Consider the following 20,332-nt stretch of genomic DNA (forward strand, 5'->3'; position numbering starts at 1 on the left):
GAGCAACGTCGCACGACCGCACAGTTGTCAAAGCGGCGCGGTGTCGAATCGCAAAAGATCGCCCGGTCATTGAGCAGCCAATTCTTCCGGGGCTGAAGAGGTTAACCACTTGCTGACCGCCTAATTGTAAATATTGACATTAAATCCTGGGGTAATGGCAATGTCACACGACTGCGCAATTGTAAGTTAAATCGCCGCAGTGACAAATCGCAAAAAAGTGCTCTGAACAGGAAGGGGGTAAATTCTTCTGGGGCTGAAGTGGTTAAAGCGTGTCAATTTACTCGGCTTAACATCATCTTTCACAATATTAAAAAAACAAAATTGGGCAAACTTTATTATTTTTTAATTAAAAAAAAGTGATTTGTTTCCCCCCCCCCCCCCAAAAAAAGTGCGGTTGTAGGACTTGTATTGCAACGACCACCATTATATTCTCTAGGGTGTCTGTTATTTATTTATTTTTTAAAATGACCAGGCCTCTTTTTGCCACTTGTTTACAAGTTGAAATCTTTTTTATTTATTTTTTATTTGCATGTGAAAATACAGATTTTGAATTTTTTGCTAGAAAATAATTTAGAACTCCCAAATATACATATATATATATATGTATATTTGGGAGTTCTAAATTATTTTCTAGCAAAAAAAATAAAATAAAACATTTTGGATTTTCACATGCAAATAAAAAATGCCTGATATTCAACTGGTTAAATTGTGTGCAAACAGCTCAGGCATGGAAAAGGTTAATAGTAAGAAAAAAAAAATAATAGGGAAGGAATTACTGTCTTCAGAAAAAGGTAGTCACTGTAATCCCATCTCTCTTCCTGAGATTTCCGGTGAATTTCAGGAAACTCCTTACCCAGGGCTCTCCAATCCTTGTACACATTTGGCGCCACATTCTGCTCTCTTCAGGATTTCCCGCCACCAGCCTCCTCGGTGACGTGTCTCTGGGTCACATGACGCCCTCTCTGCCTCCACCGCGGCCATCTTTACTGCGGGCGTTGCGTTTTAGATGCTTCTTGGCTCTCTTTTATTGCAAAATAAAGGCTTTACGTTTGATATAAAACGTTTTTTACTACTCGGCCTTAAAGTGCCCGGCGCTTGTATGAAAATAAAGTGTGTTTGGGGGTCTTTCCCGTAGCTGTCATGGCGGATCGCGCCTCTCCGGGCCGGTCACGTGTACACGGAAGGTGACGTCAGCGTATGCGGAGAGCGCGCGCCTTGGTTTAAAGTGCTGATGGTGGAGGAGCGAAGTGTCCGGGGTTGACAGATCGATCGAGTCTGGGAGGAAGATGAAGGGGGAGTAGAGGAGACATTGTTATATAGTCCCCTCCATAGATCTGTACAGGTGAGTGTTATATATATAATGTGTCACCTCCATACACACCATGGGCACCATAGAAGAAGAATCAGTTAGGGAAAATTAATTCACCAATCGCACGCTTTCCCGATGCACATGGAAACGCACGGTCCAGTAACAGACATTCGTTGTTAATGGCAACCCTACCTTGCATTTGCTAGCGCGCGGGCGCTGAACCCCTGGGGGGCTGGTGCACGGTTTTACACCTCTCTGCGATTCTTGCACGGAGGGCAGCCCATTGAAACGAACATGCTGTCCTACGTGTGACGCTTTGGCACGCGTATGCGCAGTTGCACCTGTAGATGTGAGCTAGGGATGCACCGATACCGAGCATTTTCACAAGTATCAGTACTGGTGAAAATGCTTCAGAAACCGGTACTTTGCGCCAATGCAAAATAAATGGTTGCAAATCGCACTGCGAAGAATTGCATGCAATTTGCAACAGGAATGTGGTGCGATTCCTGTCCGAATCCCATGCATTTTCCTCTACTGCTCCTGTGTGTGGCCCCCTTCCCACTCGCACTGAAGCCGAAAGACGACCACAGCGCAGTCTTACAATGCAGAGAGGGTGTCTATGGATGTCCTTGTGTGGTTGCCAAGTCCTTAGACTGATCATAGATTGGGGGGAAAGGGCCAATCACAACTGCCCTGTACCACATGATCAGCTGTCAGCCAATGACAGCTGATTACACAATGTAAACAGAAGCCGATTATTGTTTTTTTTTTTGTTTTCCTTTCCTCGTGCTGACAGGAAAAAAAGAAGAAAGCCGATCACTGGATTCTGTTAAAGCGGATGTGCCACTAAAAAAAAATATTAAAAGCCAGCAGCTACAAATACTGCAGCTGCTGACTTTTAATATTAGGACACTTACCTGTCTTGGAGTCCAGCGACATCCGCAGCAGAGGACGAGCGATCGCTCGTCACCCTGCTGCTCCCCCCTCTATCCACGCTGAGGGAACCAGGAAGTGAAGCGCTCCGGCTTCACTGCCCGGTTCCCTACGGCGCATGCGCGAGTCGCGCTGCGCCCGCCGATTGGCTCCCGCTGTGTGCTGGGAGCCGAGTGTTCCCAGCACACAACGGGGGACAGACGGGATGTTAGAAAAAACCCGTCTTGCCCGTGACGTGTGGCTGCAAATACCTGTCTTTAGACAGGTATCTGCACCCCCCTCCCCCCTGAAAGGTGTCAAATGTGACATCGGAGGGGGGAGGGTGCCGATCAGCGCAACTTCACTTTAGGGTGGAGATTCGCTTTAAAGGGACATCAGTTCCAACATTGCCCACCAGTGCCACCTATCAGTGCCTCATTAGTACTGCTAATCAATGCCACCTATAAGAGCTCATCATTACTGCTAATCGCTGCCACCTATCAGAGCCCATCAGTACTGCTAATCAGTGCCACCTATCAGAGCCCATCAGTACTGTACTGCTAATCAGTGCCCCCTATCATTACTGCTAATCAGAGCCCATCAGTACTGCTAATCATCCATTCATTTTCAGCGCAGCTGAGGCTGCAGAGAAAAGGACTGGGGAATCTGTGTCCCTAGTCCCTTTCCCTGTCTGTGAAGACCCCTGATATCTCAACAAAGCCCCCCAACAGGGCTGATAAAAAAAAAAAAAAGAATTGCAATAAATAAAAATTATTGTAAAAAAAACAAAAAAAAAAAAAACACCGACACTCCCCCCCCCCCCCTTTAAAAAATAAATAAAACATTGTAAAAAAAGAATACCGACACGTGCCACTTAGGGCTGCACGATTCTGGTCAAAATGACAATCGCGATTTTTTTGCTTAGACTAAAGATCACGATTCTCAAAAACTGATTGCCAGAACCCCCCCCAAATAAATAAACCTGTGATTTATTTGAAAATACGAATATATAAAAAACAGACCAGTCATATGTCTATAATGTTAAAGACCATATAACTCCTTTGAAAAAAGCGGAATCAAACTTTTTTCATAGGAGTTATATGGTCTTTAACAATATAGACATATCACTGGTCCTTTTTTTATACATCAGAAGCAGTACCGCCGGCAACCACTGGGTGGCGCATGGATACACACTAGCGTTGTATTGAACTGTGAGAGAAGCCCAGGCTGCTGACGTCTGTTCCGATATCGGCGGCATTTGCGTTCCACGCTGGTTACATGGAATGGCGGTGACACATAAGAATCGCGGGTCATCCCGCGGGATGATCGCAGGCGGGGAGAATCGAGATCGCAATTCTCTCCACGATTAATCGTGCAGCTTTAGTGCCACTGTCGTATGAGATTATAAAAAGTATTACCGTAGTTCTTGCACTCGGTCTTAAAAAAAGTGGCATCGGGACAACCCTACTCATATCTCGTACATCTTTATCTCATGTAGGTTTACTCTGGAGGATTCCTTCACCACAGATTGGTCTTGATTCAGCGTTCCTCTGCCATAATGGGTATTCAGGGTCTTCTACAGTTCCTTAAAGAGGCATCAGAACCCATCCATGTGAATCAGTACAAGGGGCAGACTGTGGCGGTGGACACCTACTGCTGGCTCCACAAAGGAGCATTTGCCTGTGCGGACAAGCTGGCTAAAGGAGAACCAACTGACCAGTAAGTTTATGTTCTGCCTTTGGTTAAAACTGAACTCTAGATTGATATAAAAGAGAAGAATGCAAATCTTGATTTATCAAGACTTTTTTTAAATGTATTTTTAATGCAAGCAGCGCAAGTACCTACGTTTGACCTGATATCCATATCTCGCAAAACCTTGTAGAAGAGCTCCAACAATGGAAGACACGGCAAAAGGAGCCCATCGGTTGTGTTGCAATGCTTAATAGGGATTTGCAGAAATTCGCTCATTAGTGTGCTGCTTCTCCTTTTCCTGTCCAATCACAGGCTGGAGGAGAGACAAGACCTGCGGGTGTTACTTAACCACTTCAGCCCCGGAAGATTTGGCTGCTCAATGACCAGGCCATTTTTTGCGATTCGACACAGTGTCGCTTTAATTGACAATTGCGCGGTCGTGCGACGTTGTACCCAAACAAAATTGACGTTCCTTTTTTTTTTTTTTTTTTTTTCACAAATAGAGCTTTCTTTTGGTGGTATTTGATTGTCTGCAATTTATTTTTTATTTTTTTGCACTATAAACAAAAAGCGTAAATTTAAAAAAAACACTGTTTTTACCTGTTTTGCTATAATAAATATCCCCAATTTTTATTTATTTTTTAAAAGTGAATTTTTTCTCAGTTTAGGCCGATACGTATTCTTCTACATATTTTTTGTAATAAAAATAGCAATAAGCATATATTGATTGGTTTGCGCAAAAGTTGTAGTGTCTACAAAATAGGGGATAGATTTATAGCATTTTTTTTTTTTTTTTTATTATTATATATATTTTTTTCTACTAGTAATGGCGGCGATCTGCGATTTTTATCGGGACTGTGACATGGCAGACACATCCGACACCTTTGACACATTTTTGGGACCATTGTCATTTATACAGCGATCAGTGCTATAAAAGTACACTTATTACTGCAAAAATGTCACTGGCAGGAAAGGGGTTAACGCTAGAGGACGATCAAGGGGTTAATTGTGTTCCCTAATGTGTGTTCTAAAATGGACAGGGGATGGGACTTGCCTAGAGGAAATTGAAGATCGTGGTTCCTAGATATTGTCTTTCCTCAGCTCACAGAAAAGGGATGTGTGTGTGTTTACACACACACACGCGTCCCTGTTCTGCCTCTTGTGCACGGAGAACGCTCGCGCCGGCGGTCATCGGAACCACCGGTCATGAGCATCGGCACCCCCGCGATGCAGCATGTGCCTGCTAGCTCGCTTAAAGTGACGACGTACAGCTACGACGGTTCACACAGCAGAGCCAACCAAACGGAATAAGGCTGAGGACTATTCTGGTCCTCCCACCTTCCCTTCCCTACAATCTTCGGGCACACCCTCCTCCTTCCCTACAGCCCTCGGGCACACCCCAAATTCATCTGCTGTTGGCATTTATTAGTTTACCTGTGTTAGAGAATTGATAGTTGGAAACTGCTGTGGATTTTCCTTTCCTGTGTGTGTGTGTGTGTGTGTGTTTGTGTTTTTTTTTTTTTTTTTGTATTCAGTGTGTTTTTAAATATTCTGCATTCAATATTCATTACAATCAGTGATGCCGCTTTCGTTACAGGTATGTGACCTATTGCATGAAGTTTGTGCACATGCTTTTGTCACACGGTGTGAAGCCCATACTGGTGTTTGATGGATGTACTTTACCTTCGAAGAAAGATGTGGAAAAAGCAAGACGAGAGTAAGTCGGCACACAATGTTCACATTTGTTATTATTCCTTATAAAGTTGTCATTTTAAAGTGGAGGTTCACCCTAAAACAATTATATAACATTACATCAGCATACTAACGACATGTACAGTATGCTGCTATTTATTTTTTTCGCCGTAAATACCGTTTAATTGCTATTTTCCCCTCGGATTCCCTCGGGACTGGGCGTTCCTATTGAGAGCTTAGATGATTGACGTCTGGTGAAAAGCTTCCAATGGCACATAAAGCGCGTCACCAGTTTTCCGTAAATAGCCGACCTGCGAGTCTGGACTATACGGCGCCTGCGCAGTCAGCTATACACTTTTTGTGCGTCAAACAAATTTGAGAAATCCGACATGTTGGAAATTTTTTCTGATCAATGATGGGAGAATCGTGCGAGAAATGTAATAGAAAAAAAAACGCGCATGTGCAAGAAACGAATATTCCCAGCAACATGAATATTTTGTCGGCCGAATTTCAAAAATCAATGGTGGCATCAGAGGATCACAAAAAAAACTTTCTGATTTTGAAACGAAAATTCGTTTGAAATTCGACCGTGTACGGCCTGCTTTATTTAGTTATTTTCCAGGTAACTATTGTATCATAGTGCTTTTCATTGGGCTTAAAGCAGAGTTTCACGCATTTTCTGCACTTTCTCTCTATGGTATCCTCTTAGCTCATCCTTTTCCTAATGCTAATTTATTTATTTTTTTCTAATTGGAAATACCTTTTTAACCACTTGCTTACTGGGCACATAAACCCCCTTCGTTCCCAGGCGAAATCTCAGCGTCCGGCACTGCGTCGCTTTAACTGACAATTGCGCGGTCGTGCGACGTGGCTCCCAAACAAAATTGGCGTCCTTTTTTCCCCACAAATAGAGCTTTCTTTTGGTGGTATTTGATCACCTCTGCGGTTTTTATTTTTTGCGCTATAAACAAAAAAAGAGCAACAATTTAAAAAAAATATATATTTTTTTTACTTGTTGCTATAATAAATATCCCAATTTTTTTTTAAAAAACTATTTTTTTTCTCAGTTAAGGCCGATACGTATTTTTCGACGTATTTTTGTAAAAAAAAAAAAAAAATCACAATAAGCGACTGGTTTGCGCAAAAGTTATAGCGCCTACAAAATGGGGAACAGAATTATGATTTTTTTTATTATTTTTTTTTTTACTAGTAATGGCGGCGATCTGCGATTTTTATTGGGACTGGGATATTGCGGCGGACGTATCGGACACTTTTGACACAAATTTGGCGCCATTCACATTTATACGGCGATCAGTGATATAAAAATGCACTAATTACTGTATAAATGTGACTGGCAGTGAAGGGGTTAACACTAGGGGGTGAGGAAGGGGTTAACTGTGTAGCCTGGGTGTGTTATAACTGTGTGGGGGGAGGGGGGTGACTGGGGGAGGGGACTGATGCTGTGTCTCTATGTACAAGAGACACGGATCGGTCTCCTCTCCTCTCACAGCACGTGGAGCTCTGTGTTTACACACAGAGCTCCACGTTCCTGCTGTCACCTACCGTGTCACCGACGATCGCGTGTACCCGGCGGACATCGCGGCCGCCAGGTACACGCATCGGGTCTTCGGCGATGCGTCGGGACAGTTTTTACCCGCCGCGCGCCACCCAGTGGCGCGCGCGGGTAATGCACATAAAGGCCGTTTTTAAACGGCCACTTGGCACTTGAGAGCCGCGCTGCGGACGTATTTCGTCTATAGCGCGGATCTCAAGTGGTTAATAGTGTTATTTCTCCTGTACTTCCTGCCGTCCCCGCCTAGGCGATTCACAAGGGTTCCTGGGATTGCACAGTCATGTATCCCAGGAGTCCTTGAGAATCGCCTACTGCCGAAATGTCGCGTTATTTGCAGTCAGGAAAAATGAGAGCCACGCCACAGCAAAACTGCACGTGCGTGAGATAGAGAGGTGCATGCTGGGTAGCCAACTGCACGGAAATCCTGGAAATGAAGACAGGACATGCCCACAGCTAAAATGGAACCTTCTGAGATGTGTAAATAAAAAAAATATTTTTAAATAAAGTTAAAGTGCAACACGTATGACGTGTTGTACATGTTGGGCTACTTTCACACTCATACTGCCCGAGTCTTAGTTTTAACAAAGCTTTACCAGCGCGCTAGGCAGGGCACTTTTAACCCCAAAAAAGGCATGCTGCGTATTGATTTCAATGGCAGGGGCAGTGCGGCAGCGGTATATACGCCACTGCCGCACCGCCCCTAAGATGCTGCTTGCAGGACTTTTTTTTTCGTTCAAGCGCATCGCCCCAGTGTGAAAACACTTGGACTTTCACACTGGGGTAGCATGAGAGATGCTTTACAGGCACTATTTGTAGCGCTAAAACGCCGAAAAAGCACCCCAGTGTGAAAGGGATCTAAAGCTATAATCTAATGCCCTAATTTATTCATATCTGATTGGATATAATAATAAATAACCCAAATTCACACAAAAAATACCCCAAACCAAATGTGCCAAATGATATATGTTCCAAAATGAATACAGTATTTTCTTACCATTGGTTAGATCTCAATCCAATCTGCTTAACCACTTGCTGCCCATTGTATGGCAAAATGACGGCTTGAAAGTGGTTTCGTTATCCTGATTGGACGTCACATGACGTGAAAGGATAACAGAGGGGGGGCGTGCAGCGTGACGATCGGAGGTTGGCAGTTTGACACCGCAACTCCGATCGTGGTATGAAGCCTCTGACAGAGGGTCCCTCTTTGCTTCTCCTGGCCCCTCTCTCATATCGCGTGCCCCCTCAGCCAGCAGCTCTCTATGGGGGCACCCAAATCGCACCAGAAAGATATTGGTACTCGGTATCGGCCAGTACTTGACCTAAATATCGGTACCAGTACTCGCCAGTAAACAAAAATGGTATCTGTGCAACCCTAGTAAATGCCACAATAAATAGTTGCAGAGATCTGAAACTTGTTGGTCAGATTCCACTTTGTAGTCAGAATGTACGTCCCTTTTTTTTTTTTTTTTTTAAAGTTTTGCTTTTTTTTGTTTCCCCCTTTTTTAAATAAAAAACATATATTGTACTTGCCTGCTCTGTGTAATGATTTTGCACAGAGCAGCCCAGATCCTCTTTCTCTGGGGTCCCCCACCGTTGCTCCTGGCTCCTCCTCTTCCGCAGATGCCCCTCATAGGAAGCTGCTGCCTATGGGGGCCCTCGTGCTGGCTCGCTCCCGAGCCACCTTGTCTGTGTCCATTGACAGACAGGGCGGCTCAGCCTCCTGCTTTCTAGTCTCCTCGTGGAAGCCAATGGCCAGTGAGGCGGGACCAGAGCCGGCCCTACCATGGGGCCCAATGGTACCAGGCGGCATATTGGAGAGAGCTGCAATCCGGCGGGCAGAATATAATGCATATAATATAATAATACGAGCGCTCGCCGCGGTGACCGGCGCCTAGCAACCAGAAAGACTCGGTGACTCGAGTGATGACATCAGGAGGAGGAGCCAAGGAGGAGGCCGCGACCGCCCCAGCATTCACAGCGCCACTCAGCCTCCGCCAAATTGCTCCGCACGACCCCACCTCTTCCCTGGTCGGATGATCCATCCTCCATCTCGAGTCCTGACTCCTGCGGCAGTGACGCGTGAGGGAAGTGAGGACAAGGAGGAGAGAGAGCTGCCTGTGCAGCGCTGACTGCTGTGGACCGGACACCACCGACCAGACTGTCTGACTGACGGTGTGAGCCAGCGGCCAGCCTCTCAGACAGTGACTCTTAAAGAAAAGGTAACTAACTAAACTTACAGTTCAGTGGCATGTGCTGGGGCCTGGGCAGCTCTTACTTCCTGCTCATGGTACTGTCCAGTGGCCTGCGACTGGTGCTCAAAATGTTTTGGGGGGGACGGGGACGCAAACAAAAAAAACTATTGCAGCCTCACTGTGCCCATCATATGCAGTCACTGAGCCCATCAATTGTCACCACTGTGCCATGCCATCAAACGCAGCCACTGTGCCATGCCATCAATTGTCACCACTGTGCCATCAATTGTCACCACTGTGCCCATCAATTGTCACCACTGTGCCATGCCATCAAACGCAGCCACTGTGCCCTTTAATTGTCGCCACTGTGCCCTTTAATTGTCGCCACTGTGCCCTTTAATTGTCGCCACTGTGCCCTTTAATTGTCGCCACTGCTCCCATTGTCGCCACTGTGCCAAATTGCATTACTGTATAGTAAAGTGGATGTCGGCATCAACAATCGGAGATATTGCAAACAAAAAAAATAAGGAAAAAAGATGCAGCGCTGTGAGAAATGTATTAATAAAAATGGGACATATATGTGTATCCAAAAACAAAAAATATGTGCAGCCTGTGGACCTAGGTGCACACTCACCAGTCCAAACGTGTGCAAACAGCAAATATATGTATGAAAACTAAGTACACATATGTATAATAAGTTGTTATACATATGCGTACTTCGTTTTCATACATATATTTGCTGAATGCACATTTCATTCTTGGTCCCAGGCAGCACCATGTCTTGGGGCGGGACAGAGCTGGGAGAGACGCTGCTCTCATGCACATCGCTGGATCGGGCTCAGGTAGGTATAAGGAGAGTGAATGGGGGGACACCTGCACCACAGAAGGTTTTTTTCACCCTAATGCATAGAATGAATGCATTAGGTGATGAACCCTAAGGCTTTACAACCACTTTCAGTATTTGGATTGAAGGAATATCACAAATTTAAAGTTTTGGTTTGTGTTGGTGATGCAGTAAAATAATCGTCGTGTTTTGCAGGAAGCGCCAGACAAATTTACAGAAGGGGAAGCAGCTGCTGAGAGAAGGCAAGCTGTCCGAAGCCAGAGATTGCTTTACACGCTCCGTTAACATCACCTCTGAAATGGCTCATCAAGTTATAAAAGTAAGTCTAGCGAGTTCACATCTGCGGTTGTGCATCCGACTCTATTCACCTGCCGGGAAAACAAAGTTCTCTTTCACTTCTTAAATCGGTCATTACATATATCTGTGTTTAACCACTTCAGTACCGTGCACTTTTACTCCCTTCCTGCCCAGGCCAATTTTCAGCTTTCAGCGCTGTCACACTTTGACTATTACGCGGTCATACAACACTGTACACAAATTAGGTTTTTATCACACAAATAGAGCTTTCTTTTTGTGGTATTTAAAGTGGAGGTTCACCCTAAAAACAAGTATTTACCATTCAATTCAGCATACTGCCGACATGTACAGTATGTTGGGTTTTTTTTTTTTTGTTTTTTTTTAACACATTGTTTTTATATAGGAGTGCGTTACGTTGCTATATGGAAGTACTTTACTGAATGAAATCAATGCATTTAGTCTGTTTTGTTGTGATTTAACTGTAATTGGTCAGAGCTAATGGGCTGTGATTGGCCCAGTCTGTGCCATGTGATCACACTGACCAATCACAGCTAGCAACACAATTGTATACAATGGATGGCTTGAAAGGAAGATATCCATTGTTTACAGCTAACATGTGACCTACTGTAATTGGTTCCTGCAGTCACATGGTATTGGCATCAGGCCGGTACAGTGATCAGTCATCGGCTGTGCCCAGTGGACACAGCCGGTGATCACACCGCCACGCGCGGGCACAATCTGAGAGGACTTCATGGGGTATCCTGTAGTGCGATCGCGTCGGGCCTTCTGCAGGCCTATGCTTCCTTCACCGTTGCCAATTCTAGTCGCAATTGCGACCTGGCACCTGGATTTTGTCGAACCCTGGCTTACTGCAAAGCTAAAGGTAGTCCAAAATCTTATTGTAATTTGTGAATTCCTTTTAAAAATAGTAAAGAGCCCTTTCACACTGCCAGCGTCTGAGCATCGGTGGTAAAGCGCCGCCAGCTTTAGCAGCGCTTTACCATTGTTTTTCGGGCGCTAGTGGGGTGCTTTTAACCCCCCGCTAGCAGCCGGAAAAGGGGTTAAAAGCGCCCGCATAGCGCTGCTGCCGATGCGCTTTGTGGGCACTTTGGCGCTGCCCATTGATTTCAATTGGCAGGGCCGCTACACCGCTTCTAAAGCGCCTCAAAGAAGCTGCTTGCAGTACTTTTTTTATGTCCTGCCAGCGCAGCGCTCCCGGGGTGAAAGCACTTGGGCTTTCACACTGGGATTGCAGATGTGGCTTTTTACAGGCTCTATTTTTAGCGCTATTGAGCCTGAAAAATTCCTCCAGTGTGAAAGGGATCCAAGTGTATTTTACCTACAGCAAGCATAAGTAACCAGAGCCTGTATTGATGTTAGTCTTTTGCACAGCACCCTGATAGAGAAAGGTGTGGACCTGCAGAGTGTAATGAATGTAGTGCTGCTGTGCCTTCATTGTCCAACCCACAAACTAGCGGGCAAGGGAAACCACTTTACTTTTAGCCCTGGCTGTACTGCCTGGCACTGTGGTGACAATTTATTTTTAATTTTTTTATAAATTGACTGACTTGTTTTCATTTTAACCCCCTTTTGGTATAGGGAGGCCTTTTATACTTGGCAGCTTGTTCTGATCTTCCATTGCAAAGTTTTCATCCCCATGTCTTCTCTGTTACAGGCTGCGCGTTCTGAAGGTGTTAATTGTATAGTTGCCCCGTATGAGGCGGATTCTCAGCTGGCGTACTTGAACAAACATGGTTTTGCCCAGGCAATCATTACAGAAGATTCTGACCTTCTTGCTTTTGGCTGTAAGAAGGTAAGAAGCTGTTTTGTTGATTTTAAAGTAATTGTAAAGGATCTATTGACACACACAGTGCAGCTCGCTCCCTCATCCCTGGCTTTGACAGTGGCTCCTGCTGCTCTCACTGAATCCAATGAGGAAGGGGAAAGAGAGAGCAACGCAGCTGCTATTGGGCTCAGGCAAGTTTATGTAAAAATAAGTTGCGCTCAAATAACATGAGTGATCACAAATGGACACACAAGTACAGTACTAATGAAGTGCAAAAATTCTGAATAGACAATAAGTGAAAACTAGGAGGTCTACATGGGGAGGTCTACATGGGGAGGTCTACATGGGGAGGTCTACATGGGGAGGTCTACATGGGGAGGTCTACATGGGGAGGTCTACATGGGGAGGTCTACATGGGGAGGTCTACATGGGGAGGTCTACATGGGGAGGTCTACATGGGGAGGTCTACATGGGGAGGTCTACATGGGGAGGTCTACATGGGGAGGTCTACATGGGGAGGTCTACATGGGGAGGTCTACATGGGGAGGTCTACATGGGGAGGTCTACATGAAGAGCTTCTTCATTAATAAAAATGAAAAACATTTTATAAAAACAATTAAGTCCACATAACAGAAAACAATAGTATGGAAAGTGATAATTCCAATAAGGTGATAAAATCCAGATTCCTTCACCAAGAAAGAGAAGAAAAGAGGGGGGGGATTTCTTGAGTCGAAAAAACCCTACTCGATACGTGGGGACCCTTACCCGAACTGGTGGACCCCTTAAAGAGCAAGGTCATATACGCCAAAAGATTTAGCCCTCTGCAGGGTCTAACGTTTCTCCGTATCCTTGGGACCCCCCCAGATACAGCAAGAAATCCTCCACGGTATCCCGATTGCAAATGGAAAGTCTGGTCTGGGGGGGGGGGGGGGGCACACTGAGAAGTAGCGGACACTCGGCCATATACAGGCAGCCCTTATCCTGCACTCAACATCCCATTACAAACACAGTGAGACCACATGACACTGTCTCGGCTCTTCCCAACACCAGCCACTTGTGTGAGTGCCTCGGCCATCTGGGACTCTTTCTCCTGATTTGGCTGAGACATAGCAGCGGTGCCATTGACTCCCGCTGCTGTCAAAGTCAGCCAATCAGGGGAGAGAGGAGGCGGGATGGGGCCGAACCGCGGCTCAATGTCCAATGGACACACGGCACCTCGTCTCAGTTGCCCCCATAGCAAGCTGCTTGCTGTGGGGGCACTCGACAGGAGAGAGGGGCAAGGAGTGCTTGGGATGGACCAGAGAAGAGGAAGATTTTGGGCTTCTCTGTGCAAAACCATTACACAGAGTAGGTAAGTCTAACATGTTTGTTATTTTTAAAGAATGAAAAAAAAAAAGACTTTAGTTTCACTTTGAGAGGAAAGAATTGGGACATACCTGTACGTTGTGTATAAAAACTGATTGATCTGTATGTAGGGTGCAGGTGCCCTTTAAACACTTTTTATTTTATTTATTTATTGCTGAACAAAGCCTATTGGAATTTTATTTTTTATTTTTTTAGGTGATTCTCAAAATGGACCAATTTGGAAACGGTTTGGAAATAGATCAGGATCGGTTTGGAAAGTGTAAACATCTGGGGGATGTGTTCACAGAAGAGAAATTCCGCTATATGTGTATCCTGTCCGGATGTGACTATTTGCCTTCCATCCATGGTGTGGGTTTAGCTAAAGCCAGCAAAGTTCTGAAAATTGCAAATAATCCAGATATTATCCAGGTAAATGTTCCGATTGGAGTGATCTTTGGAATGTCTCGTCATTTTAAATGGAATGCCTAGTGCTTTTGTATGTTCTCTCTATCTCTGTTGTTTTTTTTATTTACTGTATATACTCTAGTATAAGCTGAGTTTTTCAGCCCCCCCCCCTTTTATTTTTTTATTTTTATTTTTTTTAGGCTGAAAAACTCCCCCTTAGCTTATACTCAAGTGAGCTGTACCCTTCATTACTAAAACAGTGTGTCTCCCGCTGTGTAATGCATTCTTTTCTCCCGTCTATTGTAACAAAGACCCGCCTCCTCCTCGTCTGTGATAGGCGGAACACTGATAGTTTCCCAGCATCGTATCAGTGTTCCTCTATCATGGACGGACGAGAAGGAGGCAGGGCTTTGCTTCAATGGACGTCCGAATAAACTGCATTACACAGCGGGAGACAGGTACGGCTGCAGATGGGCACAGTGAGACTGCAGATGAGCATTGTTTACCCAGTAGCTGCTGCATTTTCCCACCCTAGGCTTATACTCGAGTCAATATATTTTCCCAGTTTTGTGTGGCAACATTAGGTGCCTCGGCTTATACTTGAGTATATACGGGTGTATGCGTGTACAGGGGCGGACTGACCATTTGTTCACTCGGGCACTGCCCAAGGGCCCCATGACACTAGGGGGCCCCATCAGGGTTTCCAGCCTCAGTAATACCAGGGACAGTATGTAAAAATCAGTTTGTTTTTTTACATTTGTCCCTGAAATGTCCCTTACCGACGTCCTTTTGGTCTAAAAATCCCAAGATTATAACTGCCCCGCCTCTCCAGTACCTTCTCAGTGTGTGTATGTGAATTCTGTGTGTCATGTGTACACGGCTTTACACGGGAGGTCTGGTGCTAGAATTGTTCCTCTTGCTATAACATTCACGGAGATACCTTCCATGTTTGGTGTGAACACAGTTTACGTGTGTGTGTGCGCGTGACCTTGCATATGCGTTTGCTTCTGCGCATGAGCGCATAGGGATGGGGGCGCTTTTTTTTTTTTTTTTTTTTTTTTTTTTTTTTCAAATTGATTTTTTTTACTCTTCCTCATAATTATATATTTTTTTTTAATCACTTATTCCTAATAAAAATCCTTACACAGGGCAAGTAGAGTAAGTATAACATGTTTGTTTAAAAGGGGATAAAAAAGCATTTGGAATCCCCTTTAAAGTTTTATGCCAGCAATTGAGGTGACACAGGGATTTCCTAAACTTGTAAACAGAGACAAATTTCTTTGCCAGTTTCAGGAATTCTGGGATTTGTAGTTTCTCACCCTAAGAACCCAACATGCTTTTCTCTTTCAGGTTATCAAGAAAATGGGACAGTATTTGAAATCCAATATTACTGTTCCTGATGGATACATAGATGGATTTATCCGTGCCAATAATACATTTCTGTACCAGCTGGTCTTTGACCCACTGAAAAGAAAATTAATCCCTCTTAACCCTTATGAAGACGGCATTGACCCTAAAGAATTAAGTTATGCTGGACCGTATCCTTTTCTGTTGAATGTTTCAAATGTACCGTATTTATCGGCGTATACCGCGCACTTTTTTTCCCTTTAAAATCAGGGCAAAATCGTGGGTGCGCGATATACGCCGATACCCGCGCTGAGTTTAAACTGCGCCGCCGACATATACCGAGCGCAGTACATTCGGCCAGGCTCGGCTTCGCTCGCGGTCACGCTCTGTGACGCCTTCTAGCCTTTATGCGTGAGAAGCCGAGCATGGCTGAACGTGCCCGAGTGTACTGCGCTCGGTATATGTCAGCGGCGCAGTTCAAACTCAGCGCGGGAAGCAGGGATTCGACTGAGAGAGAGGGAGGACACCACCGAGGCCGCAGACGGACGCAGGACCGGACAAGGCTGCTGATTGACCCGGGCAAGACACCGAGGGGCATTCAAACTGTAAGTATTTTTTATTTTTTTTTCTAAAATTTCCCTTCTAGGTTGGGGGTACGCGCAATACCCCGATAATTACGGTATCTACATCCAGACAAAACGGGGTAAAAGAAACCAGACGTGGAAAACATGAAGCCTGCAATGATGAAATTTAATTCAGATATATTTTGCCAACCCTGGTTCTTCCCACTTTTATTGCATGACATATTTTAGACCCAGTAGCTTCATCACAGGGTCTCTGTGATTCTCTGTGCAATGCTGGTGGGAGGGGGACATAAGGAAGCTGTACATAATTGGATGCTGTGGTAATACCCTCGCTGAGCCACCGTAATTAAAAGAACTGAAACCCAATGATTGATTGAAAAGGTCAACAAGACATAATCTGTAATGCAGGGCTCGACAAAATCCGGGCGCCAGGTCGCATTTGCGACAAGAAATTGTGACCTGGCGTCCGCCGGTAATTGAAACCGCGGCCTCAGTTACCGGCCTACGCGGGCCTGCTGATCGCGGTGCCCCCCCACCTCCCCGCTGCGCGATCGGCCAGTAATTGAGGCCGCGGCCTTGTGAAGTGCCAAGCTTCCTTCTGTGACCTGCGCCATCTGGTGGTGGCCGTTGGCATTACAAGTAAAACAGCAGTTCTAATATGTAATTTTTCACTGCCATCTCCCTCCCTCTAATTAGAACCCCCAAACATCATTGTATATAAGCGCCCGGCCGCACCTGGAGTATGCTGTCCAGTTCTGGGCACCAGTCCTCAGGTAGGATGTACTGGAAATGGAGCGAGTACAAAGAAGGGCAACAAAGCTAATAAAGGGTCTGGAGGATATTAGTTATGAGGAAAGGTTGCGAGCACTGAACTCATTCTCTCTGGAGAAGAGACGCTTGAGAGGGGATATGATTTAAATTTATAAATACCGTACTGGTGACCCCACAATAGGGATAAAACTTTTTTGCAGAAGGAAGTTTAACAAGACGCGTGGCCACTCATTAAAATTTTGAAGAAAAGAGGTCTCAGCAGGGGGGGGGGGCATCAATGGTTTCAAGAAACTATAAGGCTACTTTCACAATAAGGCGTCGGCGGTAAAGCGATGTTTTTTTAGCGGCGCTTTACTATCGTTTTTGTGGCGCTATTCGGCAGAAAAAGGGTTAAAACCGCCTGCAAAGCACTGCTGCTTTGCCAGCTGTTAGGCAGCGCTGCCCATTGATTTCTGTAAGCAGAGGCGCTGTAGGAGCGATGTATACACAGCTCCAACAGCGCCTCAAAGAAGCCGCTAGCAGGACTTCTTTTTTTTTTACCGTCCTGCCAGCACACTGGAATGAAAGGAGAGGCTCTTTCAGGGCACTTTGCAGGGGCTATTTTAGCGCTAAAGCGCCTCGGTGTGAAAGTAGTCTTAGATATGCACCTGAACGACCGCAACATACAGGGATATACAATGTAATACTGACATATAATCACACACACAGGTTGGACTTGTGTCTTTTTTCAAACTCGCCTATTATGTTACTATGTAACAAATTCCATATCCACTTATTTTTAGATGAAAGATTTTCTTGAAATGTACAGCACTGTTACGTAAACGTAAAGCCGAGTCACATTTTTAGATTTCATGTCCTCTAATAGAGACTGAGAAGAATGCATGCCCAGGACCAGCAGATCTGTATCCAATTTGTACGTTACGAAGGGGGATTAGCTCAAATGGTAGAGCGCTCGCTTAGCATGTGAGAGGTAGCGGGATCGATGCCCGCATTCTCCAAGTTTTTTTTTTTACCGAATGTGTAGTAAATGTTTGGAAAAGATTTATAGACTTCCAGCAGATGTAGTGAGTCAGTCAACAGTAAGTGGATTCAAACATTGCTTGGGGACAAATTAAGTTCTATACAAAAAATTAATTAAAAAAATAATTAAAATCTTTCTGAAGTGGGTCAAACTCGTCCAACAACTTATTTTTTTATTTTTTTTTTATTTATTTTTTTGCCCTCACTTTTTTTTCTAGGACATGTCTGATGACTGAGCAGAACACTATTCTATATAGAGCACAGGTGTCAAACACAAGGCCCGTGGGCCGAATCTGGCCCTCCACGCCATTTCATGTGGCCCTCGAACCTCTCCTGCAGCTGCAGAAGAGCTCCAGCCCTCCTCTGGTCCTACTCCAGACACTTGCTTTCAAGCAATGCATCCAGCTTCTTCCCAGCAGCAGCATAAGGAAAGGGGGAACACTGTGATGTAAGGGAGAGTGGGGGACTTAACTTCTGATGGTGGGGGGGCTCTTGACATCTAATGTAAGGGGAGGGGATGCGCTGGACATCTAATCTTATAAATACAACCGGCCCTTTTGAGGACAATCAATGCTGATGCGGCCCATGATGAAATTAAGTTTGACACCCCTGATCTAGAATATACATCTCCTCTCTTCACTCCATTTTCCTTAACAATATGACAGAAACATGGGAGACGCGATGGCTTGTCAGATCGCATTGGGCAATGTGGACGTGAACACCAAAAAGAAAATAGATGACTACAATCCTGATATTCCCCAGGTGAGTTCATGTTGTTTGGTCTTTTAGTATGAATTATTTTATTTTTTATAGAAAAATAGCATCCAACTCTGCCAAGCATTCACAGCTTTTATAGGCGATGGTAATGCGCTTTATTTTTTTTATTGACCATCTTTCCGCTGCACATGCATGACCAGATCCAGTAATTCCTATGACTAAGCACTAGTTTCAGTGCGAAACGCGTCAGGTCAGGTTTTATTTTGCTGTGACTTGTAGTGCTGTCCTTCTTTCAATGAAAGGCTACAATTTGTTCAGAGTACGGCTGTCCAGAGACCATCTTTGTTCCTGCTAATTCCTATGGGTATTGTATTTTCCAGTGTATAAGGCGACCAGGCGTATAAGACGACCCCCTAATTTTACAGTTTAAGAGTTTTTGCCTGTGCTCACATATGACTCCCCCCCCCCCCCCCCCCTTCCGAGGCTTCATATTTCTTCCTTCCTTGTGGTTGTAAACGTTGCCTAGAGGCTGGGTAAAAGCAACTTTAGCTGTGGGACTACAAGGCTCAGCACCATGCTGTCTCTTCACAGAGGGAGGCTTTGTGGGAGAGTGTGCAGGTGACATGGCAGACCTCTTACCTCTATCAGAGGGAGAGGAGTCCAGATGAGGTTGTTGCTGCTCTGTCTACTCCATGTCAGATATCTGATCATCATGTGGGGCAAACCCAGGCAGTGAGCTCGGCGGCGGGATGTCTCTGTCCCGATCGGCGTCATTTTGGGCCGGAAGCTATGGGGGCTGCATATAATAATCCAGGAGCCTGCTTGTTCATGATGATCGGGAGCCGCCGCGGTGGATGAGCGGTGTCCATATCCCCTGTTTTAGGGGAGAGGAGCTTGGGTGGGCAGCTGGATGGCTTTGTGTAGCTCTGTGGAGGAGCAGAGCTCTGGGATTAAGCGGCCATATTAGATTTCGGCCAGACCACGCCCCTCCGCAATGTATTACTGCACATCCATCGGGCATCTAAGAGGCTGACCCGTTGTATAAGACGACCCCTGCTTTTTGGCTTTTTTTTTTTTTATGGGTAAAAGGTCATCTTATACGCCGGAAAATACGGTACCCTTTAGTCCTAGATGTCTGATCTGCGGGTATTGTGGAATGTCACATGCTGAGTCCCTTAAGGATCACCCCTGTCGCCCGTTCTCTTCAACATCTACCTCCGCCCACTCCTCAAAATCATCAGCAAACAGGACCTACTCTACCACTCCTACGCGGATGACACTCAACTTTATCTTCGTATCGCCAACAAAAAAGACCAATATCACGGATTAGAAAAATGCCTGACATTGATAGATAATTGGAGGACGGAGAGCTCCCTCAAACTCAATGGATCCAAAACAAAACTTCTTTCTCCACGCAAACCGGAAGACAAAATCTAAAACGACATTGACTCCTCCCACCCATCTTTGGACAAACCATCACACCAAGCACTAAAGTAAAAAGCCTTGGAGTCATCTTTGACTCAGACATGACGATGGACGCACCAATAGAATCAGTAGTCAGCGGATCTCACCACCTTCTTCATTTGTTGCATAGACTCATCCCCTTCATCCCAGGAGAGGACACAGCAGTAGTAGTTGGAACACTAATCAATTCCCGACTCAACTACGCAAACTCCCTCTACCTAGGACTACCGAAATATTAGATGTCTCGTCTACAAGTTGTTCAGAGCACTGCAGCCAGACTGGTAACAGGTAAAAAAAACGTGGGAACCAATCTCCCCAGTCTTGAGGACCCTCTACTGGCTGGTCATAAAGGATCGGGTGACATTCAAGACCCTCTGCCTCAC

General features: G+C 45.2%; 1 protein-coding gene across 1 annotated transcript in view; it reads left to right on the top strand.

Moving 5' to 3' along the window:
- Window positions 1-1,198: 1,198 nt before the first annotated feature.
- Window positions 1,199-20,332, top strand: part of EXO1 (exonuclease 1) — a 36,010-nt gene continuing 16,876 nt past the window's right edge. The window contains exons 1-8 of the mRNA XM_040325014.1: window positions 1,199-1,342; window positions 3,720-3,940; window positions 5,511-5,630; window positions 10,410-10,533; window positions 12,187-12,324; window positions 13,858-14,070; window positions 15,397-15,584; window positions 18,434-18,530. Of these exons, the coding sequence (XP_040180948.1) occupies window positions 3,780-3,940; window positions 5,511-5,630; window positions 10,410-10,533; window positions 12,187-12,324; window positions 13,858-14,070; window positions 15,397-15,584; window positions 18,434-18,530 (1,041 nt within the window). The 5' untranslated portion in view covers window positions 1,199-1,342; window positions 3,720-3,779. The remainder of the gene's footprint in view (window positions 1,343-3,719; window positions 3,941-5,510; window positions 5,631-10,409; window positions 10,534-12,186; window positions 12,325-13,857; window positions 14,071-15,396; window positions 15,585-18,433; window positions 18,531-20,332) is intronic.

The sequence above is a fragment of the Rana temporaria genome, chromosome 9 (genome assembly GCF_905171775.1).
Source record: "Rana temporaria chromosome 9, aRanTem1.1, whole genome shotgun sequence".
Classification (NCBI taxonomy): Eukaryota; Metazoa; Chordata; class Amphibia; order Anura; family Ranidae; genus Rana; species Rana temporaria.